The sequence below is a fragment of the Hippopotamus amphibius genome, chromosome 4, assembly GCF_030028045.1.
Source record: "Hippopotamus amphibius kiboko isolate mHipAmp2 chromosome 4, mHipAmp2.hap2, whole genome shotgun sequence".
NCBI lineage: Eukaryota > Metazoa > Chordata > Mammalia > Artiodactyla > Hippopotamidae > Hippopotamus > Hippopotamus amphibius.
Genome location: NC_080189.1, coordinates 148287643 through 148314084, shown reverse-complemented (window position 1 = coordinate 148314084; position 26442 = coordinate 148287643). Strand labels below are relative to the sequence as shown.

Sequence of the window (26442 nt, the reverse complement as noted above, 5' to 3'; positions counted from 1 at the left end):
AGGGAAATAATGTTTTCCTTCACTGCCTCCAGAAGAGAAGGTGGGATTTCCTTATCTACACATAAGTTACCACTTTACGATAGGTAGTACTGTTTTACCAATGATCTGCAGTGTGTAAATTAAGAAGACAGGTACCATATGGACAAACCATGAAATGACACTCAAGCTAACGATGAGGGAGGCCCAAATAAAAGACAAGCCTAATCCAGCCCATCTAAACCTCCAGATTAGGGAGTCTTCTTTTACTCCTCCCTTTTACATTTCATTCCAATTCTGCCAGAACAGTAATAAATTGAGTTTATCTTAGAATTGTGAAAATCAAAATAAACTGAATGAAAAATAACTTACAAGCCCATTAACAGCCTAACTTTGAACATTCTCACATTTAACTAAAATCAGAAAGTCAAAAAAAGCAGCTTGGATAATAGCTTCTATTTCCAATTCAGGCAAAGAGAAATCAGCATTGTGCTACTTCTCACCCCTATGGACAAAGGGATTGTAAAAAAACAAAAATTTATCTCTAAGACTCACAAAATCACGTTACCCTTTAGCACGTTCATGTTCCTGAAGAGACAAAACTTTAAACTACTAAACTTATATAGGTATCCTGGATTCAGGAATAAAAACATCCCCTCTATTTTGTCTACAAAAAGACATGGCCAAAATTTAACCAAAACTAAAGAGTTGTAATTCTATGGTGGTCTCATTTGACCTACAGAGAGTTACTTATCAAAATATTAATGGAATGTATCCTGTTTCCTCTTGGTATAATCACTTTTTAACTCAGGAATAAGATTAAACATAGTTTTAAAATGTTATCTTACCTTGGCATTGATAACCCTGCTTCCCAAATACTCCCCTGTTCAAGACAATTGAGAAAAAATTAACCATTAGTCAAATAATTCAGCAACAATGCTCCTATAATTACAGTACTTAAGGAAAACAAATTTCATCCTCTGGTCCTTTATAAAAAAAATACAATTTCAGAGAAGCAGCAGAGATAATGCCTTTTTTGAGCCCTTGTTTGTTACCACAAGACAAGGAGGAATTTGACGAATTAGAATGCTCCAAATCGTATAAACACATGAGTTTGGTGATTCTCATTCTACCCAACTCAGTGACAATCCCCCAAGTCCTCAGTGAAAATAAACCCTTTTCTGGGTGTGTGACTGAGCCTTGGCCTAAAGTATCAGTTTACTGCCTTATTGATCATTTTCTCTCACATACACGTAAAGATGTGCAGAAGGTGAAGTAAACATGCAGATATACATATGGATGTTGCAGGTGAGTCCACTGCAGCTGCCTGACCTGAGGCACCTCCCTGTGCCCACATCACCCCGGAATCCACCAGGGAGCAGAAGTGTGGCCACAATATGCCCGTGATGCCCACAGCTTCCACCTCTGTCTCTCCCTAATACAGTCTCTGGGTAATGGTGATATGATTCTCATTCTCATTAACAAAGACCACATTTTACTAAGCCAGTAGGACGTGCCAGGCAATGGGCCAAGCAGCTGACACATACCATCTCATTCAATCCTCACAAAAGCCCTGTGAAGTAGCACACATAACAGGATGGCCTAGAGCACAGATCCTGAAGCCGGATGGCCTGGATGTGATTTGGGGCAAGTTGTTAACTTCTTTGAGCCACTGTGTCTTAATCTATAAAAAGGTATAGTAATACAGTACCTACTTTATAAGATTATCATGAAGATAAAAAGAGTTGATAATGTAAAATACTTAGAACAGTGCCTGGCACTCTAAGTGCATATAAAAGTTTATTATGTAAACAAAATAAAATTATTGTCTTTGTTTTGCAAATGAGGAGACACTGATGGGTTATATAACTTGTTTAGGTTCACACATCTATTTGGTGGTGAGATTGAATGCCATCGTCCATATGCTTAATCATATATATATGTAACACATATACCACTATTTTAAGTGTGTGTGTGTGTGTGTTTGTGTATTTCACAAGGCCAGTTAGGTGGGAGTTAAAGTTTCCTTAGTAGAAAAAAATTTGGTGAATACATTATGAAGTAAGTTTCCATTAAGAACGTTAGTTGAGATCACAGGTTGTCACCACAAATGCCTACAGGGGCAGGCAGGTCACATAAAGGAGGGAAGCCAAATGGTGTGACATGAAATAAAGAGCAATGGACAGTTACCCTTCTGGTCAGGCAAACCCAGGGAGAGGTGGGCCTATGGTTAACTGGAGCATGCAAAGAAGAAAAATGGGCTCAAAGTTGCCAGAGATGCTAATTTTTTCATTAAAAAATGGAATAGGAACCTTTTCCTAAGGACCATAGTTTTAGGCTTCATACATACTAACAAACAGTTTAGGGCCTTTGGTTTAGACAAGACTCTGTTCTTTTTCTTTCTTATTTTATCTTTTTATTGTGTACAAATTTAATGTTTTATTTTTTTTAATTTATTTTATTGAAACATAGTTGACTTACAATATTGTGTTAGTGTACAGCAAAGTGATTCGTTTTATATATATATCCATATGTGTGTGTATATATATCTATACATTCTTTTCCATTATAAGTTATTACAAGATATTGAATATAGTTCCCTGTGTTATACAGTATGTCCTTGTTGTTTACCTGTTTTATATACAGTAATGTGTATCTGTTAATTATATGTTAATCCCAAATCCCTAATTTATCCCTGCTTCCTCTTTCCCCCTTTGGTAACCATAAGTTTGTTTTCTATGTCTTGAGTCTATTTCTGTTTTGTAAATAAGTTCCTTTGTATCATTTTTTTAGATTCCATACATAAGTGATATCATATGATATTTGTCTTTTTCTGCCTTAGTTCACTTAGTAAATGAAGTTGATAAATGGATACAAAAACAAGACCTTATCTATGCTGCCTACAAGAGACACACTTGAGATCTAAAGACACACACAGACTGAAAGCGAGAGGATGAAAAAAGGTATTCCATGCAAGTAATAATCAAAAGAAAGCTGGAGTAGCAATACTTATATCAGACAAAATAGACTTTAAAATAAACACTGTTACAAAAGACAAAGAAGGATAATACATAATGATCAAGGATCAATCCTAAAAGAAGATATAACAATTGTAAATATATATGCACCCAACTTAGAAGCACCTCAATACATCAGGCAAATATTAGATAAAAAAGGAGATATTGACACAATAATAGTAGGGGACTTTAACACCCCATTTACATCAATGAAAAAATCACCCAGACAGAAAATCAATAAGGAAACACAGGCCTTAAATGACACATTAGACCAAAGCTACTTAATTGATATTTATAGAGCATTTCAGTCAAAAGCAGCAGAATATACATTCATTTCAAGTGTACAGGAAACATTCTCCAGGATAGATCACATGCTGGGCCACAAAATGAGCCTCAGTAAATTTAAGAAACTTGAAATATCAACCATATATTCTGACCAAAATGCTATGAAATTAGAAGTCAATTACAAGAAAAAAACTGCAAAAAACACAAACACTTGGAGGCTAAACAATATGCTACTAAACAACCAACGGATCACTGAAGAAATCAAAGAGGAAATAAAAAAATACCTAGAGACAAATGAAAATGAAAACAAGACAATCCAAAACCTCTGGGACACAGCAAAAGCATTTCTAAGGGGGAAGTTTGTAGTGATACAAACTTATCTCAGGAAACAAGAAAAATCTCAATAAACAACCTAACCTTACACCTAAAACAACTAGAGAAAGAAGAACAAACAAGCCCAAAGTTAGTAGAAGGAAAGAAATCATAAAGATCAGCACAGAAATAAGTGAAATAGAGAGAAAGAAAGAAAGAAAGAAAGAAAGAAAGAAAGAAAGAAAGAAAGAAAGAAAGAAAGAAAGAAAGAAAAGATCAATAAAACTAAAAGCTGGTTCTTCAAAAGGATAAACAAAATTGAAAAACCTTTAGCCAGATTCATCCAGGAAAAAAAGAGAGAGGGCCCAAATCAATAAAATCAGAAATGAAAAAGGAGAAGTCACCACTGACATCACAGAAATACAAAGGATCATAAGAGACTACTATAAGCATCTATGATGCCAATAAAACAGACAACCCAGAAGAAAAGGACAAATTCTTAGAAAGGTACAATCTCCCAAGACTAAACCAGGAAGAAACAGAAAATATGAACAAACCAATTACCAGTACTGAAATTGAATAAGTAATTTAAAAACTCCCAACAAACAAAAGTTCAGTATCAGATGGCTTCACAGGTGACTTTTACCAAACATTTAGAGAAGAGGTAAGCCTACCCTTCTGAAACTATTCCAAAAAATTGCAGAGGAAGGAAGAGTTCCGAATTCATTCTTTGAGGCCAACACCACCCTGATACCAAAACTAGACAAAGATATCACACAAAAGAAAAAAAAAGAAAAAAGAAAATTACAGGCCAATATCACTGATGAATATAGAAGCGAAAATCCTCAATAAAATACTAGCAAACTGACTCCAATAATACATTAAAAGGATCATAGACAAGACCCTATTCTTGATTTAAAAGGCCAGAAACAAAAAACTAAGCCTGGATTCTGACTGCTGAAAGGTATAAAATCCAAAGTAATCACAAAACCCCCCACAAAATACAAAGTAATTGATCAATACTCAGAAATGAATCTGAACCAAGTGTTTCTGCCTTATGTTTGCAATAAAAACATAGATCTCCTTTTATGATGCAGATATCAGAGTGTGTGTCCTCCTCCTGAGAAGGGTGTATATGTGTATGTTTTGTGCACTTGAGGGTATTTCTTCCTTCTCTTTGCAAATAAATATGTTTAATGTTGCCTCTAATTGAAGATAACTATTACTTAAATTTATTTTACATTATAGATTTGCCACTTAGACTTAAGCTTTAGTGACATGTATACCAAATCATCTAGAATTTCTCAACTATTAATTATCTTAATTTTTAAATGCCAGGGATTATAGTATATGATTACTGAAAGCTATTACCTTTGGCTACATACCATAAAGCTGAAGACGACTGTGTACTTAGTTTACTTGCAACAATTTCCATAAATCATCATGTGATTCATGCCTTCTTAGAGAAATACTGCTGCTACTTCTTTCCTCCTCAGGGGTAGATCATTTATTAATTGATTAGCCTTTCTAATTAGTGCTTTTTAACCAGTTCATGATTCATTAGCACTTTTACCTTTTTGGCAAAAGAAATAACGTATAAAACTTAATCTGTAAATTGTGTCAATTTTTTCTCAGGGATTAAAATTTCTAGGTCAACATGTTAGAATAAGGGAGAAAAAATCAGATTCTAAAACAGTTCTTAATGATCATGTTTTCTCCTGAAATCACACACAACCAAAGGAAATCTCAGCTTTTGGGAGGAGAGAAGCCAGGGAGCCTCTTACCAGATAAACTCCCTGCAATGAGAGCAGTAGGTGGGCTGTCTCAGGTATGTGGCCATGAACTTGTGTCCGTTGATCTGGTGGACTCGCCTTCGCATAGCCCTTTGGCGCTTCCTGGTAAAATGTTTGAAGATTCGGTCTCTCTGGAGAGTAGCTGTGTATTAAGAGAAGGGAAAAAAGAATAACGTGTAATGAATCTACCTGCTCCCCAAATTATTTTTTTCTTTCTTCAAGATGCAAAACACCCCAGAAAATCATCATGCTTTGTTAGACATATGTGAGCCCTGAGAGTCCCAAGTGACTGGTTATAACTGGCTATCTTGGGCCAGTGTGCCCAGCACAGAGCACGGGTTCTCCGGGGTTCCGATGCTCTGGTATGTGACAGCAGCATGGTCTCACAGTCCCTGTCCCGCTGCCTGGGACCTCAGGTTCACCAACTGGCTACAGGATCTGGCTGGCAAACAGGGCTCCTCATTACTCCCCTTTCACTCTGGTGTCCTCACAAACTTAGTGAGGGAACTGCCCCCAACACAGTGAGAGCCCTGCCCAAAAGCAACAGTTCCAGCACCACCTCTGTTAACGTGGAATAGGTAGAAATCAACTGGGAATACACTCAGAGTTCCTTTTCTGATCTCACATTTTACAAATAGTGGCTTCTAGTCTGAAGACTGAAAACTGGGCACTATTTAAAGATGGTAAGTGTCTTTCACTTAACTATTCTAGAACTTTTCCAGCATAGGCCTGTGATGATAAAATTCCTTCTTCAATAATGCTTTTAAATGAATCACTGCTCCAAAGGAAAGTAAAGGAATCATGCAAGAAAAATCTGCTAATAACTTTTAAAACCTGGAAGAAATAGGAGATTTCCATGTAAATATAATGATCAAAATTAACTAAGAATTACATAAATCAAATAGTATAATTTTTTAGAAGGAATTGGTAAAGTTTTTTAAAGGATTACCTCTAATTTTGAAGGATTCATTTTATATAGACAATTATACTCAAATAATCAGGAACTTCTATACTACCCAGAATTATCTTAAAAGAAAAACTCACTGTGACCAAGTGGGAATTTGCTCAGAAGCATAACTATGAGCATATTATTACAAAATCTGTTACATCTTATTCTATTAATAGGTAAAAGAATAAGTATGACAGTTTCAATAGATGTTGAAAAGACTTTTGATAAAATTTAACTTGTAATCCAATAAAAAATTCTTTTGAAAAGACTGGAAGATTGTCTTCTTAACATGACTAACACATGATTTCACAGGTCAAAAGCATCAAGCTGAATGGTAAATTTTTTAAAAAATTCCTGTGACAGTTAAGAATAATAAGACCAATTATCACCACTATTATTTAATATTATTCTGAAAGTACTCACCAAAATTGTTAGAAATGAAAACAAAAGATCAAACTATTAGGAAAATGTTGCAAAGATACCATTATGTGAAGTTGTTTAATGTATGACTAGAAAGCTCAGGAGAATTCAGCATAACCTATTAAAAAATGAGTTCAGTATGATGGACAACAGTAAATCATTAAAAGTCAAGGTATTTTGGACTTCCTAGGTGGTACAGTGGTTAGAATCCACCTGCCAGTACAGGGGACATAGGTTCACTCCCTGCCCCAGGAAGATCCCACATGTTGCGGAGCAACTAAGCCCGTGCGCCACAACTATTGAGCCCATGTACCACAACTACTGAAGCCCACGTGCCTTGGGCCCGTGCTCTGCAACAAGAGAAGCCACCACAATGAGGAGCCTGTACACCACAATGAAGAGTAGCCCCTGCTCGCAGCAACTAGAGAAAGCCCGTGTGCAGCAATGAAGACCCAATACAGACAATAAAAACATGAATAAATAAACTTATTAAAAAAAAGTCAAGGTATTTAGTATATCAAAAGAACCAATTAGAATAATTTTTAAAATCCCATTCATACAGCTACGAAAAACAAACTATCTAGGAAATAATTTATCTGAAGTGCAAGATTTATATGAAAAAAGACTATAAAACCTACTGGAATATGAAAAGATATGTACAAATGAAGTTCTTAAATTGGAACACTCAATACTGTAAAGTTGTCAATTTTTTCTAATCTCTAAATTCAACAAAATCTCAATCAACTTTCCCAAAGGATATTTTTAAACTTGACATTTTTTTCAAAGTTTATTTGGTACCATAAATATTTAAAAACTGTCCAAAAGTTTCAGTGAGGGGGGACCTGCTCTGCATGTTAAAATACATTATAAAGTTACAATAATTTAAACAGTGCTCTATCCCCTCAAGAAGAGTCCAAAACTAGAAATCAATTTGGCTGAAAGAACATATGGTTCAAATCAGTGGGAAAAGATGGATTATTCAACAAATGGTGTTTAGACAACTAGGTAGCCTCTTGGAAAATATCTTTACCTCACTCCTTACACTCAGACAAATGTTAAGATGGAAATTACAGAAAGAAAGAAAACATGGGGAAAAAAATACTCTTAGGATGGGATTAGAATAACAAACTGCTACAGCCATAAAAGATCCACAGATTTGCAACCTGTGAAATTTAAAGTCCTACTTGTCAATAGACACAAAACAAAGTTGAAACAAACAAACTGGGGAGAAAAGGACTCGCAACACATAACAAGTGTTACCATTTATAATATGTATAAATCATTAAGAAAAGAGGATAAACAGTCTAGTAAAAAAGGGGGCAGAGGAAGTGAACAGGCAATTCATAAAATTATAAATGCAAATAGACAATAAGCATGCCCAGATGTCCAATCCTATCCAAGATAGACATGTAAGAACTGCCAGGTAAATGACATTTTACCTCTGAAGTTGGCAAATACTTATAAAGATGGTCAACATGTCCATTCTTACAACAATGTAGGGAAACAGGAACCTCCAGCCTCTGCTCATAGGAGAATAAACTGGTCTCCAGTCTTGGCCGCACCATCCTCTGGCTGTATTTATCCTGCTAAGCCTCAGTGTTCTCATCTATAAACCAGGTAGTGCCTTCTTCCTAGGTTTCTTCCAAGGACTGAATGAGGTAATGCATCAGGAAGGTTTTGTGCAGAGATAGGCACATGGTCACATTCAACACATGTAGCTATTTCAAGAATGATTTCTTTTGGTGACCAATTTGACAACACCTGTCAAAATGTTTTGTCCAGTTTTATTGAGAAATAATTGACATAACATCACTGTATAAGTTTAAGGTGTGCCAGCATGATGGTTTCATTTACAAAAACTGAAATGATTACCACAATAGGTTCAGCTAACAGTCTTCTCATATAAGATACAATACAAAGAAAGAAGAAAAGGAAATATATATTTTCCCCTTGTGATGAGAACACAGGATTTATTCTCAACTTCCCTACATATCATACAGCAGTGTTAGCTGTGGTCATCATGTTGTTTACATTACATCCCTAGGACACACTTAATTTATAACTGAATGTTTATACCTTTAACCACCTTCCTCTAATTCCTCCTCCTCCCCATACACCCGGCCTCAGGTAACCACAAATCTGATCTCTTTTTTCTGTGAATTGGTTGTTTTGTTTTTTAGATCATATAGTATTTCTCTTTCTCTGTCTGACATTTCATTTAGCATAATGCCTTCAGGGTCCATCCATGTTGATGTAACTGGTAAGATTTCCTCATTTTTTACAGCTGACTAATATTCCATTGTGTGTGACTGTGTCTGTATATATATATCTCACAACTTCTTTATCCATGCATCCATCGATGGACACTTAGATTGTTTTTATATCTTAGCTATTGTAAACAATGCTGCTATGAAACATGGGGGTGCAGATATCTTATCAAGTTAGTGTTTTTGTCACCTTTGTCCAAGTACTATGTGCATTTCCTTTCATGCAACAATTAAACTTCTAGCATTTTTTTCTTTAAAAAATACCAGAAAGCAAGAAGGTATGCTACATAGATATCAATTGCTATATTCTTTTTAACAGTAAAAATTAGGGTCAGTACTAGAAATCTCAAAGAATGAAATGCAGAAATAGTCCAAATAAATGTGGCTAAGATACCAATCCATAGAGGCTCTAGCACGGTTAAAACTGTACCTGATTCAGTTATTGTTTTGGAGTGTGTGTGTGTGTGCATGTGCATGTGTGTGCGTGCATCTGTGTGCGTGCATGTGTGCGCGTGAATGCATGTGTGCGTGCATGTGTGCGCGTGAATGCATGTGTGCGTGCATGTGCACGTGTGTGTGCATGTGCACGTGTATGTGCATTGTGTTCATGTGTGTGTGCACGTGTGTGTGTGTGCACATATGTGTGCGCACGGGTATGCACGTGCGTGTGTGTGTGCATGCGTGTATGTGTAAGATCTTTGGCAAGCAGCCCAATTACCATCATTCTCAGGTTCCCATCTATCTAAAGACGAAAATATACCGTTGTCCTCAGCCCTGTCGGGATAGTGTCACAATTAATATTCCTGAGAGGTTCTTACAATTTTGGATAAGGGTCACATAAGAAAAGAAATCACTTCTAGAAGCCATTTAGGAACCACCAAATAAACAGATTATAATGTTCCTTTGTTGACCGATGACAAAATTTAAACTAATGATAACACCCTATATCTGATCTACATTATTACCAAACTAAGACCCAGCTCAATACTGGCCAGACCAAAACTTGTATTGAATTACTAAACACTCATCACTTCTAAATGCAAATTAAATTCTCCCTGGGGGTCTAATTGCCAATAATTTACTTATTTAATCCCTTACTACTATAAAGATTGGTTAAATGGACAGCTCACTTGCAGTATTTCACGAATTGAATCCTTTTTTTACCCCCTCAACAGCTATTACCACTGCAGTAATCTGAGCTATGAATTTTCCAGATGATTTGTTATAGCCAGAAGGACATAGGAAGAAACTACTTGCAGTTGCCCACCAAGTTGGTCATCCCCTCATGCCTTCAACTCCTGCCTTTCACCCCTCTTGAAATGTTCTTCCTGTTTTTTTTTTTTTTTTAAACTAGTTAACAGACTTCACCATGTGCCTCAGAGCCTAAGGCAAATCCTGAATCAGAGTGAAAGCTTCTCCCCTGTTTTCACAGCAACTTGGGAGCACACCTCCATCTTTTCCTTTATCCCAGGAAACTAGGGGCTATGTTTCTTTCACCTCCTATCCCAGGTAAGCTCACGAGATCTCATACGTAGTTGTTTTTAACGAAATTTCACTCTTCCCTTTTCTGTATTCTCTTGCACGTATGCCTCTTTTTGTTTAAAATGCAAACACACACACTTACCTACACTTCGGAATTTGTGAGAAATTTAAGTCATGTAAGAAAACTGGGGCCCCTATGGCTTCATAAGGCTTTCCTTGTCACCATTCTCTTGCTGGCTGCCCTGAGCAGGAAGAAAGAACTCTGGGACTGCACTGTGTTCCACTGAGCACAGACTCAATGCCCACTTGACAATCAGAGTGCAGAGAGAGCTTCCTCATTGTTTTTGCGCCGCCTCCTGTTGACTTAGGACTGAGTGAGAAGGGCTAAAAAAGACGTTTTAATCCTGTCGTGCCTGAAACCACCCTGGGCTTTGAGAAACATTTCAGATCATGTGTTAGTTGAATACGTCAAGCAATCCTAACATGCTTTGCAGCCAAAACTTGCATCACACTTCTGTTTTGCTCCTGAAGGGCTCAGTGCTTCTCAGTAAATAGGAAGCTGGCTCAGTGCCCCACCATGGAAACTCACATTCCAGTCTCGGGAGGTAGGCAGGTCTGGAACCCTGATCTGTCTTCCCAAGAGTTGGTTTCGACAAGCCCTCCCAACCACAGAGTGGAGAGTCATTATGTCAAATATAACGAAGGTTACCTATTTTGAAATAAAATTCTATTTCACAAAATCTGATTGTCATCCCACACACACTTTTTCAGAGCGTGAGAAGGCACGAGTGACTAGGAGCCACTCCAGGGTACGTTTTCATCGCAAAAAGTTGTGCTGGTCTGAAACTTGTGTTGCTGACATGAGGTTTTGCGGGGGAGGAGTGGCTCTCTGAAGTCTCTATTGAACTGTCTTAACTGCCTCACAAACAGTAAATATTTCATCCTTTTTCGTCTTCTGCTCTCCCTACCTTAATTTAAGGTTTTATATACCAGACACAGAAATCTGTATCTGAAAGTACTTCTGAAACATTCCGATGTGAGCCAAAAGCATAGAACATAGCTCCAAATTTCCAAATGACTAGAAGCAAATTAAATCAGAGAGAAAAAAATCTATGACACTTTTTTTTCTTTCTAGCACTTTTTAATTTTTAGAATTACTGATATAAAACACAAAAAGGAAATACCTTTCTTTAGTGTAAAATACAATTTAAGTTGAATTTGCTTAGCAGCAGTGGCACTTAGTTTACTAAAATCTGTGGCTGGTCTTTAAGGGGCTGTGTGGCCTTTATACACGACAGGCAGGAGAGGGTGGTGGGTGAGGGCTCGGAATCTGGAGCCCGGTTGTAAATCCTGCTTCTCCTCCTTATAAACCGGGTGACCTCAGGCAAGCTGTTGAGTCTCCTGTGCCTCAGTTTCCTCATTTGTAGAACATGAAGAGCTAGAGAACCCTCCTCAAGGGGCCATTTTGAGAACTTGCTGAGATAATAAGTATAACATAATTAGAAAAATATCTAGCAGGTGGCAACTAAGTGTTACCTATTATAATCGTTGTTAAAACTCTTACTTCAGAGTTCAAGGAATAGAGAGGATTTTTAATCCAATCACCTAATTGCTTCGAAGAAGAATTGATACCTAGGAAACCATTACCTAGAGGAGTTAACGTGTCCAAGGCTCATCTAGCTAGCTAGCTAGCACCAGAACCACCCCTGGAATCCTCCACTCTTGATTTTATCCCAGGACCATATGGTTAACACCACACTGCACTCTGTCCTTTTTTTAACATTATTAAAATCGGGTCTCCTAGAATCTCCTAGAAGCAATTGGGTCTCTGCCCCAGAAAGTAATACATTTTTCTGGTGAGGAGACAGAAACTAACAGGAAGGTTAAGTGAGCTCAGGCAGCTGATGATAGAAGTGGGGACGCCAGACCCTGTTTACTACGTTGAACTCCTGAGCAATGCTATCAAATGTCTTTTTTCTTCTTCCTGAGATATTTCTTTTATCATGTGTGCACGAGGGAGGGAATAACTGTGTGGAAAACAAACAGGAAAACAGTGTTGACCAAAAGTTACTAGTCAAGAAAGAACCAGAGAGTATTATGTTCTTAATGTGTCCAAAATACAATATATCCCTGAAAGTTACTGCGATAAGGTAGTGAGAGAATTTTGCTTAGTATTATCTGCAACACACTGAACAAGCAACCATGTGATCACAGAACTGTGACAAAGAATGATGCTTAAGAATTTAAACTTAGATGATTCCTGTCTGAGACAATAATACTAACAGAACGATTAGCACTTGTATTAAGCAAATAAATAACTTAAATGAGTCTTTACAACAAGTACACATCACCAGTGGGTGAGAGCATTTAGTGGGTGGTGAGTGAAGTACCTAGTCACCTGATTAATTAAGGAAGACTTCGTGCATGGGCTGAGATTAGCAGTTGTTCGGAAAAGGAAGGAGAACTTGGTAAACCTGGGTAGGGAGAGGATTCTGGGAATTTGTGCCAGCACCAGTGACAAAGGGCGTTGGTATTAAAAATGTCCCCCAAACAAAAGCCCCCAAATGCACTGAGCAGAAGAGAATCACCTGTTTTTTAAAAAAGAGCTGACCCACATGACTCATGGTTATTTCTAAATTCAGACAGAGTGACTCGACTCAATGTATTATGAAACCTGGCTCTACAGGAGCTATATACAGGTGTTTCTCAGGGACTTGGCTTCCTCTGAGGAAGCCCAGCCTACAAAAACACCTACCATGGAGCAGACTCAAGGGGGTGACTATCACTGGAAAGAGGAGGAGGGAAAAATAATTTGTTACTAAGTTGACCCTCCCATGTAGGACTCATGGCTCACAGCACCATGAAAGCTGAGCCCATTCCCACCCATCCCCACCCCTCCCTCTAGCCTTCTCTGTCAGCAGAAAGAGGAGCAGAACAGAGGTCCTGGATGCAGCCATCAGAAATGGTACCCAAGTTCCATCAGGAGCCTTGGGAAAGGCCTCTCACCCCACTGTTATAGGAGCCCTGATCTCTCATCATCCCAGAACCTCCTTCTTAACTTCTTCACCTCTCGTATCTACGAGTACTGTCCAAACTACAAACTCTCTCCTCAGTCCTTGAAGAAAATGACCTTGGCTCCAACAACATCTGGTTCCTCTCACTCCACAACTTCTTTTTAGTTTCCCTCATGAGCTATTCTATTCCACCCAACCTTTAACCATGTGTGTGTCCCAAGGTTCTTTGTGCACCATTCTTCTGGTCTTTGAGGTCATTTTTCTGGTCATTGTACATCATTCTTCTGGTCATTCACCTCCTTCAAGATCTCAAAAGATCTCTTGACTTCCAACAATTGCCTGTGTACTGAGGACTCCCAAATCTGCAGCTCTAGATCTGGCTTCTAACTACTTAACTTCTTTCTAAGCAGCTTCTCAGCACCTCTTCAAGACGTCCCCAGGGACTTCCCTGGTGGTGCACTGGTTAAGACTCCACGCTCCCAATGCAAGTGGCCAAGGTTCGATCCCTGGTCAGGGAACTAGAGCCTACATGCATGCTGCAACTGAGAGTTCGCAGGCCACAACTAAGGAGCCTGCCTGCCACAACTAAGGAGCCTGCCTGTCACAACTAAGACCCAGTGCAAACAAATAAATATTTAAAAATTTTTTTTAAAAAGACATCTCCAAAGTATCTAAAGCTTTGTATTTGTAGGCTGAACCCTCTTCCCCAATATTTCACTTTATTTTTTTTTACTGTGACTTCTCCAACCTCTTGAACCCATGCTTCTTCTAGATAATAGTACCACTAAGCTTGGAATCATCCAGAAAAAAAAAAGTAGAGACGTCTTCAGGTCCTTCTCCACCCACAACGAACTGACTGTCACATTCTATTAAACCTTCTATGATCTGACTGGGTCTCTCCCGTCCATGCTCATTGGGTATGGTTCATGCCATCTTCCTCTCATCAGGACTGTGAAATAGTTTCCTAACTAGTTTCCCTGCATAAGTTTGCTCCCCTTTGAAATCTATCCTTCATCCATCCAGCTATCCTTATGAAATACACATAATTCACAGTGTATGTGAATCTCCTGTATGGAAATTAAGCTTACTGTAGTTGTTCTATTTGAACCATAGTAAGGTAATAGGCATATATTTTCCCCAAAGGGTGGGGCTTCCACTGTCCAACATCTGAGAGAAAGTTGAGTCCTTGGACAGCAAAAAGACTTTCAGGTGAGCCTTAGTTAGGTGGAAGACTAGTGTTTCCCCCGGTCCTCAGTTTCTGGTGTCTGGACCTGCACTCCCAGGAAAGGGCATCCACAAGGCTCTGCAGAGGAAGACTGACTGAGGTAGGCTAGGAGTAAGCCCGGTAGTAATGGGCTTGGAGGACCAGGGTTCCTTTCATTTAGAACCTAGCAGATTTCACACGCCTCTACTAAGTCTGTTTAGTAGATACCAATGTCAACCTCCCTAACCCTGCACCCACAGCTCTCAGGAACCCATCCTATCTTTTCAGCCCTTTGATCCTGCCACATGACTGGGTTCATTCAGGGATCTCAAAGAGTAGGTAGAACATCCTCAAGCGGCAAGGAAACTGGGATATTTATCCTCCAGCTCCCATCTGACATTGATTGATGGCTGCTTCAAGGAAAGGGGACATTAATTCTCCAGCATTTCCCACCTTCCTTAGTGGGCTGAGAGGACATATGCATGGGTCATTCATAGCATCTAACACAGAACGAATTCATACTTAGCCTGGTCCTGATTTCTTATTTATATTTTGCTGCCATATATATTTCTTAACAAGCTGCTTCAAACTCTTTGTGGAATGAGATGAAGTATAAATAGAAAATTCTGACAATAATAATCTTCAATTATTACTGTGCCTACTCCTTTCTGCACGTATAATTTAATGACAGAAATTTCCTTTTGCTCCCTATGATCAAATGCAAGAATCCTACAATTCCCCACTGCAAAAAATGGTAAGAATTTCTACTTTGTTGGTGCAATTCTACAAATATTTTATTTCCTTCCACTGATTTCATCCATGATAGACTTCCAGCAGCCACTTCTTCACTCCTCAGCTTTTTAAAATGAAAATTAAACACTGCTCAGTGGCTCACTAACCATCAGCTTTTGGGATGTGGAGGAAACATGTTTCTGCTCCATGAGATTTGTGTTGGATCCTTGGAGGTATGTCTTTATCGTATTCTCATTCCCATCCTGACTATCTAGAAAATATCTCAAAATAGCATTATCCACAACTCCAAGCTTAAGTTAAAGTATCTTGAGGTTTTATATGCTTAAAAAATGGAAGCATTTTCCAGTTTTCTGGCAATTTTTCTTTTTTCCTTCATTACTAAATGCAACTGGAGAGAAAATGCCCCACTCTCAGTATCTCCTGTCCCTCTGATAACCTTCTGAACTTAAGAGGATAATGAAGCCATGATGTGGCTTCACTTGTCAGAGCCGACGCAACATATAAAATGTCTTTTTGTTCTTTCATTGTTGTTGTTTATAAAGACAATATATGGTCACTACAGGAAATGCAAGTGATACAGAAAGAAATCATTTTTTTCTTTTAAAAAGTCATCTTCAATCTTACTATACAAATAATCACTGAAAATTTTGGTAAACATGGCAAACATATTCATTGTATAGCTATGCAATCTTACATAAGTGGTGTCACATTCTTTGTGCTATTCTGCCAACTACTTCCCAATTAAAATGTCTTTCCATATATTTTTAAAGACTATATATTTTTATACATCTTATTGGAGTATAATTGCTTTACAATATTGTGTTAGTTTCTGTTGTACAACAAAGTGAATCAGCTATACGTATACATATATCCTCACATTCCCTCCCTCTTGAGCCTCCCTCCCACCCTCCCTATCCCACTCCTCTAGGTTGTCACAAAGCACTGAGCTGATCTCCCTGTGCTATGGAGCAGCTTCCCACTGGCTGTCTATTTTACATTTGGTAGTGTATATATGTCAATGCTACTCTCTCATTATGTCCCAGCCTCCCCTTCCCGCACTGTGTCCGTTCTCTATGTCTGCATAAAGACTATATTTTTAGAGCAGTTTTAGGTTTACAATAAAATTGAGAGGAGGTACAGAGATTTCCCATATACCCCCTGTATACGCCCTACATATGCATAGCCTCCTGCATTATCAATATCATTCACCAGACTAGGTGTATTTGTTACCAAGGATAAACATACATCAACACATGATAATCGCTCTAAGTTCATAGTTCACCTTAGGGTTCACTCTTGGTATTGTATATTCTATGGGTTTGGACAAATGTATAATGGCATATATTCATCATTAGAATATTGTACAGAGTATTTCCACTAAAAATCCTCTGTGCTTTGCCTATTCATCTTTCTCTCCCTCCTACCTTTGGCAACCACTGGTCTTTTTGATAGTCTCTATAGTTTGCCTTTTACAGTCATAGAGTTGGAATCACACAGTATATAGCCTTCCCAGATTGGCTTCTTCCACTTACTAATATGCATTTAAGGTTCTTCCATATCTTTTCATGGATTGATAGTGCATTTCTTTTTAGCACTGAACAATATTCTATTGTCTGGATGTACCACAGTTTATCCTTTCACCGAGAGGGATATCTTGGTTGCTCCCATGTTTTGGCAATTATGAATCAAGATGCTATAAACATTCATGTGCAAGTTTTTGTGTGGACATAAGTTTTCCCTATCTTTTTAAAAGTTACGATTTCTGCTTTTATAGCAGCCAATACTAAAGTCACCACTTAATCATATCTTATAAAATGAAGATACAACATGGCTGAGTTAAAAGTAAGCCAATAGCCGTAGCACATCATCCCTACAAAAGTCGAGCTTCCCTATTTGAAATCTGCATTTTTTTCTCATTCACTTGAAGCTTAGAGACTGTTCTCTCCCCCTCCCCCCACCCTGCCCCCAGCCTCCAAGCTCAGGTTGGTCTTCCTTCCTCACCAAAAAGATCCTTATACAAACAACCTGTCCAACCAAAATCTTTTCCAGATAAACATGTGTTTCCTGCTGAGAACTAAAAGAATCCTGCTCTTTAGTTTGGCTCATTCCATTTCCCTTTTCAATTTTTTTTTTCTTTTTTCCCTTTTCCACTAGTAGGCCTCTGAGGTCCCTTCTCAGCTCTCAAGTTCTGATTTCATGATTTTAGAAAAACTTTGCAGGATACTAGCCACGAGGAGTGTGATGCCTGATCATTTCCTTTTCTAACTACGTGGCTGGAGTGAAAGCAGTGCTGCTCCCTCCTGTTGCTGATTCAACATGATTTTTAAAACCACTGCACCATCGCTTACTGGAAACAGACTAATGCAAAACCTAACACTGAAGGTAAAACACCTTCATCACACAACCAAATTTCCTCCAACACTAATGCCAGGGCTTTGAACCTCAGCCAGCTTTATTTGGTAGTTTACAAAAAGAGAGAGACATCTGATTTATCAAATGTCATTTATATCATATGGTCACTTCCTGTTAGAGGCTAACAACTTAGATGCATATATCTGACTATTTGGTTGGCTTTTTGTTTCTGTTTTGTTTTCTTTTTGTTTTGGGGTATTTTTTTTGTTTTTGTTTTGTTTGTTTGTTTACAACTGCTTTATGCCTTAAACAATAAAAAATAAAATTTCTAGGAGATAAACTTTTTAAAATAATGTAAATATAAGTTTAGTACTGACAGGGGTTAAAGCCACTGATAAAAGTAGAGTTTTGGATTAGCAATAAATTCCCATCTTCATGATCCAGTGTTGTTATTCCTGCACTACCAGAAAGAACATTCCACTAGTCAAAGACAAATGAATTCTCTTTTCTTAAAAAGGATTCAAAGGATTCCTTCTTTATTACCATAAATAACCCACTCTATATCCTTGAATAAGAGTTCATGCCCTTCTAGGAAAAGCAGAAATGCATATGAGAATATACCAAATAGCTGGGTAAGGTGTGACAAATGCCTCCATCTTCTGGAGCATTTAGTACTAGCTCAACACATCACATTAACAAAAGTCTGGATATTTTTATTTTAACTCAGAGCTTTATCATAACCTAGTAAACATAGCCTAAATATACAACAGTTCAACAAACTGCTGGGGTTCTGCTGGACAATGAAGAGCAACAGACCTCTCAACCCAAAGCTGTCATTCAATTCACATCACTTTGGGGACAGGGAGGTATTCTGCTCCATTTTGGACACTAAAGGGCAGGTCATCTTTTGCTATAACCTTGGTCCCCATATAGGTTCTAAGGACATCTAGCCTCTTCCTTCTCTATCATATGTGCATTCAATCCACAGATTTTGAATCTTTATTAAGTGCCAGACACTGCGATGGGAAGTAGGGGGTATGATGGTGAACAACGCACAGTAATGCCTTCAACAACTGAAAGTCTACATTGGAGCTAAGACTGTAAACGGCTATTACTGTGCATGGTGCCCATTTCCACGAGAGTGTGGGAGGGCAGGAGCCTTACCCAGATAGGGGGCAGTCAGAGGTGGTTTCTCTTAAGGACAATGAAGCTACAACTTTCAGAACAAGTGAAGGAGAGGTGGAACAGGAAAAATGGGGAAGAATGTTGCAAGAAAAGGAAACAGTACGTGCCCATCTCCAGAGCTGAGAGAATACAAGGTTCAAGCAATTCCAAATATTCACCTTCTGACCTAATCACGTTAATACCTAGTAACTGCACCACCCTCATCAACTATTTACCAAATGTGTACTATTTACTAGGGCCAAGAACACCAAGAAGTACGGTAAGAGTACTCCAGAAGGGTGTTAAATGGTTATGGCGAGACATAGAAAGAAACTATTGTATCTTGCATTTATTTGTTTCTCACATTCCTCACTTCAATTCTGTGATACTTTGTGTTCATAAGCAATTATAGTACTATATATATACACTATATAAAATCATATGTATAATTTATAAGAAAATATACATGTATGTGGGGTGCCTGCTCAAAAATTGTTCACTGATGTCTGCTTGATCACAAAAGTTGGAAGGCCATTTACCCAGATAGGCTTACATTCAGATTGGAGACACAAGCTATAACGAGATGTAAAGCACCAAGCAATGAGGCCAAGTGCTATCCACAGGTGTTAGAGGAGGAAGAGGCAAGAAGAGCTACTTGAGGGCTGGGGTGGTCAGGAGAGGCTCATGGCAGAGATGCCATTTCATTCAGGCCTTGACGGAACAGTAGAACGTAGACCAAGGTACACCATAAAGGTGAGGGAGGACATTCTATCTGGGAAGACTGACACAAGCCCAGGTACATGGGCGCTGGGGAACAATGAGAAAGCCGACTTCTCTAGTACAAAGGCTTCCTACAGAGAAGTACGGCGATGGGGGCGGGGCAGAGGCATCTTCAGTATCAGGCTAAGAAATTGTACTTTATCATGCGGGCAGTAGGGACCCTGGAAAAGTTGTGTGCCCAGAGGCAGGCTTTCCCTGGAAATGGAAAAGGCTGGGCTACATGGTTAGTGAAGTTCCTTCTGACTCTTGAGTGTCTATGTTCCTAATGAAGCTTGCAAGAGGGCAAGAGAAAGATATTTCAGAAAACGGAGACAGTTCACCACCAAATACCTTCTTAAATCAACTTTTACAGGCTGTACTTCAAGAAGGAGGAAAATGATCCTCAAAGGCAGGTCTGAGCTACAGAAGAAAATGGTGAGTGAAACATTATAAACAGGTAGGTGAGTATAAACAACGATGGGATAAGTAAGTCGTATCTATAGTTAATGGAGCTTCAAAACAAAATAAAAAGACATCTAAAGTAGCAACCAATTAATTACCCATGAACCAGGGCGAAGGGGACTGGAGTTGAAGCATTTGAAGATCCTTATGTGCTCAGTAGAAGGTTAAGGTAAGTGGCCAACTTCAGATTTTGTTACATAGATGTGTTAAAATTCCAAGTACAGCCACTTAAAAAAAGAGGTTATATCTTCCAAACCAGAAGAGCAGGAAAAATGGAACTGGTGGAGATGGCGGTGGGGAGAATTTCAATCAACTTAAAAAGAGAGAGAGAGAGAGAAAAAAAAAAATTTTAACTACTTGTGCTTTATAAGACACAAACCTAAAACATGGGTAGAAAAAAAATAGAAAGTAAAAGAATCAAAGAAGATACAAGGCAAATACTAACCAGAAGAAACAGAGTAGCCACATTAATATCAGATTAAATACATTGTAAGAGAAATGGTATCTGTCATGCTTTTCTGTGAGAAGTCTTTTTATTAAAGAAGCGACCACGTAATGATAAAAGGTTTGTTCCACCATGAGGATATAAAGATGTATTTTATATATCGAATAGCACAGGTTTACAAGAAAGTAATAAGCATTTAGTGATTACATGCTTATTGCTTACTGAGGCGCTGTACCATAGGATCCCTCTGCCTTCTCTAGGTGTCCACTCGGAAACCCGCTAATAGAGGAAAACATTCCAAGCGTCAAGCTCAAATACATTCTTGATTTTCTTGATTCTTTTATTCCATCAGTTGTTCAAAATCACACTATAGTTGGCATCTACTTTCCATTCATGGAGATACACTTTCATTTCTATTGTGTAAATGCCTAAGAGAGGAATGGCTGGGTCATAGAGTCGATATATATTTAGTTCTGAAAGACAGTGCCCACCCATTTTTCAAAGTGGTTGTATGACTCTGTACTCCCACCAATAATTTGAAAAGTTCTAATGCTCCACGGTCTTAAACATTTAGTGTGGTGTTTTAAAGTTTAGCCATTTTAGTGGTATCTTATTGTGGTTTTAATTTGCATTTCCCTATTGCCTCAAAACATTGAGCATGTTTTCATGTGCTTATTGGCCATTCATATTCTTCTTCTGAGAAAATGTCTGTCTAAATCTTTCACCTATTTTTTAAAAACTGAGTTGTTTGTCTTTCATTTGTACCATGGCTTTCTGATATAGCTGTTTACTTTTGGGAAGAAGTTAGCAACTGTTTTTCCTGTTGAGAAAATTCAATTGCATGGGATTCACCTAAGAACTCTGCCCAAGATTGTGTCCAGCTTGAAGAAGACAAAGAGGCTTCAGAAAGATTTGGGCTCATGTTTACTTTTTTATACCTACTTATTGGCAGGGAGAAGAGAAAATCTAGACTTACATTTTAAAATTCAAAGTATATAATATTATCCTGATCAGCAAAGTAAAAAATCACTTTTGCCAAATTTTTTATGCCATCTCTAGCTGAGTAAAATAATCCAGTTAAATTTTAATATTTTTGAATTTTAATAAAATAACCTCAATTACATTGATTCTAGTTTATCTCTATTTAAAATTCGTAGCATACACACAGAAACTTTTTTTCTGGCCTTATTAAAATGATTCTTGTTAATATCCTTGTTGAGTTCTTTATTAACTGAAATATATTTGATTTTAGCAACTGCCACAGCAACTAGCCAACTGTGGCAGAGTCCACAGGACACATATTCCTGAATTCCCTGAGGCTCTGAAAGCACCAGCAATGGATGTGACCACTCACCTTCTTTATTTGGAAGCAGCACCCGAGCTATTGTACAGACTGATTTTTTAAAAATCCACATATCCATCTTTGATCACAAAGATCAAAAGCAGTGGATGAGAGCCTGCCTTCCAACTGTAAAGCATTTATAAACCTCCACCATTTGCCTTGAGAAACAGAGTGTTCACTCAGGTCTATTTGAGCTGTTGCCCAAAGCTTACAAATTGGTTCCTTAATGTGACACAGTAATTCTGATGAAAGAGGCCTAAAAAGCCTCGGCGCTCTTTCTGGCCTTCAAGTCTACTTTTTCGCAGTTTCTTACTTGTATTTAGTGAGAAGATAGGAACCGGTTTCACTTGATCTGAAAGGAATGAAGCTTTTCATGTTTCCGTCTACTCTCTAGATCAACTGGAAACTCAGTGTAAAACTGTAGGAGTGCTCTATAACGACTAACAGATAAGTCCCTCTTGCTTTAATTTTGCTTCCTTTAAGAAGTTTTTTTTTTTTTAACCTTTGGCCATGAACTTCGAACAGGGGATAAGGGGGGGATGGGAACAATGACGTTCAAAATTCTTTAAACCATCTATGCGAAAAAGGAAAAACTATTGTTCCTTAAAGTTTGATCCACCTCACCCCCCTCCCCTCCAAAGAAGGGGTATTTTAAACAGACAGAGAAAAGTCTACCTAGTGAAAACATCTTTTGTTTTTTTTTTTTTAACTTTTAGGTAATGACTGAATCTCAGAAGCAAACCAATGGGAAATATTTTCTGTGATGGATAGACACAGTACTTTTTCACTTTCCCAAAATAAGAGTCCCCACTAACATAAATGAGGCATTTTTGGTGCTTAAGTGCCAGGTGAAAGCTCTGCTCATGGAAACAGAGTGGACCAATTCTCAAACCACCTGTTTTGGTAAGACAGTCACAGCCTCAAATCAGAGAGCAGATAGGCTCAGTAATTCTCAGCATCTGCTGTGGGCCAATAAGGTGGGGCTTTCAAGGGGCGAAGCCACGTCACTGCTTTTGTGAGCACATACATTTCCCCATTACAAATGGACTCTAATCCACTTTGGTAAACTGCATTCCTGAAGCAATAACTCATGAGAGATGAAAGAGTAGAATTTCCTCAAACAACTTTCCGCATTTTCTTGTAGTTGTGTGAGAAAATTCCTCCGTGAACATAAGGACAGGGTACTTCAGCTTCACACTGTAATTGTGGATAAAAGACTTGAAACAGAAACGATTTTAAAATAAACTATACCCTTTCTCTTAAAACTGTATAAATAAGAGTAATAATAGAAGACTTTCTTCTGCCAGTATTCATGGCAAACTCTAAAGAAAACAAGAGTCTTCACGGGAGCCCTCTTGTACTTCCTCGGGGCAAAATGATCATCTAAGACTATGAAGAAGTTATCCTGGATCAAAGGGTTATTAAGAAGTGACACCTCTGATGAAAACACTCTCGGGGAGGCTGTCTGCCCAGACTTGAAAGAGCAGAGAATCTGGCTTCGGCAATGACAGGGTCAGTGTGAACTGAAAAGTTTATTCTAGATCATGTGTCTGGTGGCTTGAGCATTGTGTTTTGGATTAATAACTAAGGAAATCATAGTTCTCATTTTTTAAGTGTTTTCATCAAAGGCACTGGCAAACGCATGGCACCAGAGGGAATGTGATAGCTTGGCGGTGTGAGCAGGGCACAGGCACAAGGAACAGGTGGGGACATGAGAGTACTCTTCCCTAGGAAAAGCCAGGCACAACTGTCCCTGGATGCATTGTGGCCTGCTTTCTACTCACCTGGAACTCACGCGTGGCCAGGGAGCTCCAAAAAAAGAAGTTTACAGTTATTCTCTTAGACTCAGAAATGCAGGACTTTGTTAAGGTGAATACAGTCGGAGACAAGGAAAACAGACCTTTAAAGAGCTGAAATTGCCTGAAACTGCAAAGTACCCAGATCCCCAGCCTCGCCTTTAAGGCCCACCCAAGCCTGGACCAACATCCCCTTCCAGGGTAACACTTGTGGCCCCTCTACACAAATCTGCTCCAAACTGGTGTCCTTGCCACTCAGAGTCCTTCCTCCAGCCAGACTCTGCCCAGGTCACTCCCCTCAGCCCGACTGGTTGCTCTTCTTTCCAAAGCCAACCGTCATCCAACTGCTTCCTCATCCCAAGGTGTCAGCAGACCCCTGCAGCTACCGGTGCTCCTCTTCTCTTCCTCATCAACACCTCGCGGCTCTGATGCGCTTCCACGCACAGCACCCCACCCGGCCCTCACCATCTCACAAAGTCATTCAACTGCCTCTGCATTTTTCCCTTTTCCCTCAAGCAGACCAAAGATTTCTTGGAGGCCAGAGCTAGCTCTGACAGTTTTGTATCCTCACAGGACCTGTCACGATGAAGGTCTAACACCCATTAGTGGTATCCTTGCAGATTATATTAACACACAACTGAAAAATCACGGAATGTGAATTAAAGATCCCTTGTTCCCATTTCTGGGTCTCTAGGATTCTGTGGTTCAATGGGACTGCCTGCTTCTCCGAGGCCATCACAATGTGGCAGCTGTAATGCAGTGATCTGTAAAAGGGCCTGGCCTCAGAATCATCTGTGAGCTTTCATTTTGACTCCAACCCTACTTGCACATATAACTTTGTTCTTCCATCAGACCAAACATTTGTAGCATAGCAAATCTGCACCAGGCACTCTGTCAAACATAGCTTTAAGTATGAGTCAGACAAAGTGTGTGGGTGTCAAAGTGTGTGTGTGTGTGTGTGTGTATGTGTGTATAGTGTGTACCTACATATGTAAGATACGGGGCCTCATGAAGCTCACAGTCTGCTAGAATATTTCTGCTTATTAATAAGTGGAGAGTCCCACACGCTATTCCAAACCAAATCAGAATATCTGGGGTAGGAACCAAGAATGTGCACTTTAAACTCCCAGAACCAGTGGTTTAGCAGGAAGGACCCACAAGTCAATACACAGTTAAAATATAAAAGCAATTGTTGCCTTATTTCTAGGCTGCGTGTCCAGGGTGCTCTGAGCAGAGGAGGGAGCCCAGAGAGAGCCGGGAATCTGTAGCGATGCAGGGGAGGAGCTAGCTGCAGCGAATCCAAACCCCAAGCCCTCAGTAGCACCATGTCAGGGGGAGAAGCAGAAGGAACAGGAAATACCCCAAAAAGTCTTTTTCAGCCATTCCCACCCAGACAGCTCCTACTTAAAAACCTTTCGGTGGCTGCCTTCAGGCCTCAGGGCAAAGTCCTTAAAGCCGCACAAATGCTGGCTTATCTGCCTGCACCAAACCCTTATCAGTCATCCATCCCGGCCTGGCCCCAGCCTCCAGGCCGGCCCTCATCTCTGCCTTCCTCTCTCCTCTCTTTACTCTCCCACCCCAGCTCCCACTAAAACGCCTTACTTCAGGACTTGCCTTGTTGAACCTTATTCAATTCAGGGTTTGATTGCCCTCCTTGCAGTGTTTCCAGGCCCAACACCAAAGCCCTTATCACACAGACTCACATTTACCTGTTTAGACTGTGAACTAGGGCCATGAGGGGGTGGGAGATGTATCCCCAGTGCTTAGCATATCAACAGCAATGAATAAATGAATGTGAGTGAGTGAATGGATACATAAACAGAAGTATAAAAGAGCATGCCGCATTCAGGTACCTAGAAGTAGTATACTATAGCTGGAACTACAGTGAGCATGAAGGCCTAGTAGGAGATGAGATTTAGAAGGAAGATGAATACCAGACCTGAGCAAGAAGGAGGATCCTCACAGATCATAGGAAGGCACCGAGAGGTTTCAATGCTATCAGATTCCTGAAATTCTCTCAAGATAAGGCCAAGAGAGAAGCTAGATCACAAGGGCAGGTTTGTGAAGATCAAAGAGGAGAATACCTGTAATAACAATGTGTACATTATAAAGGAATGTATAAGTGTAAGAATATTTTCTGCAACTCCTAGCTCTGAAACCCATTCAATCTTACATGCTTAGTTTTCATATCCCAGCATTACCTAAAACTGGTAGCATATTTTGATGATAAAAGGTGACAAAAGTGCAGAAGTCAGAAAATGCAGCCACTGTGACAGCACTGCAGGGAGGAGTCCTGGGAACTCCACTGCCCTTTCAAAATGACCAGTTATATACCTGGGTCCCTCATCAAACCATCCACTGGATAATGTCTACTATAGACTCAGATACCAGTGGTAACCTTTGCTGAGCCTCTGTTTTTAGCTTAATGGTTTGTGTACTTACAGCAATAATCTATACCAAAGATTTCAGTAAATAAAATTGATTTCAAACTTAAGCAAGGAGTAGAGACCTTTATTCTAGATATTTCCAAGCTGGGGGATCTCAGGTCCCTTATCCTGTTTCAACCCAAGGTGTCCCCCTGAACTCCTCTCCTCCAGCCCACAGGGGCAAGAATGGGAGAGAGTAGGGTGATGGAGAAACATTTCAACTG

General features: G+C 39.2%; 1 protein-coding gene across 1 annotated transcript in view; it reads right to left on the bottom strand.

The window, feature by feature from the left end:
• The window catches only part of PRKCH (protein kinase C eta), a 219740-nt gene that overhangs the window by 97884 nt on the left and 95414 nt on the right, over positions 1-26442 (bottom strand). The window contains exons 3-4 of the mRNA XM_057730683.1: positions 5375-5525; positions 825-859 (exon numbers count right to left, since the gene is read on the bottom strand). Coding sequence (XP_057586666.1) covers positions 825-859; positions 5375-5525 — 186 coding nt within the window. The remainder of the gene's footprint in view (positions 1-824; positions 860-5374; positions 5526-26442) is intronic.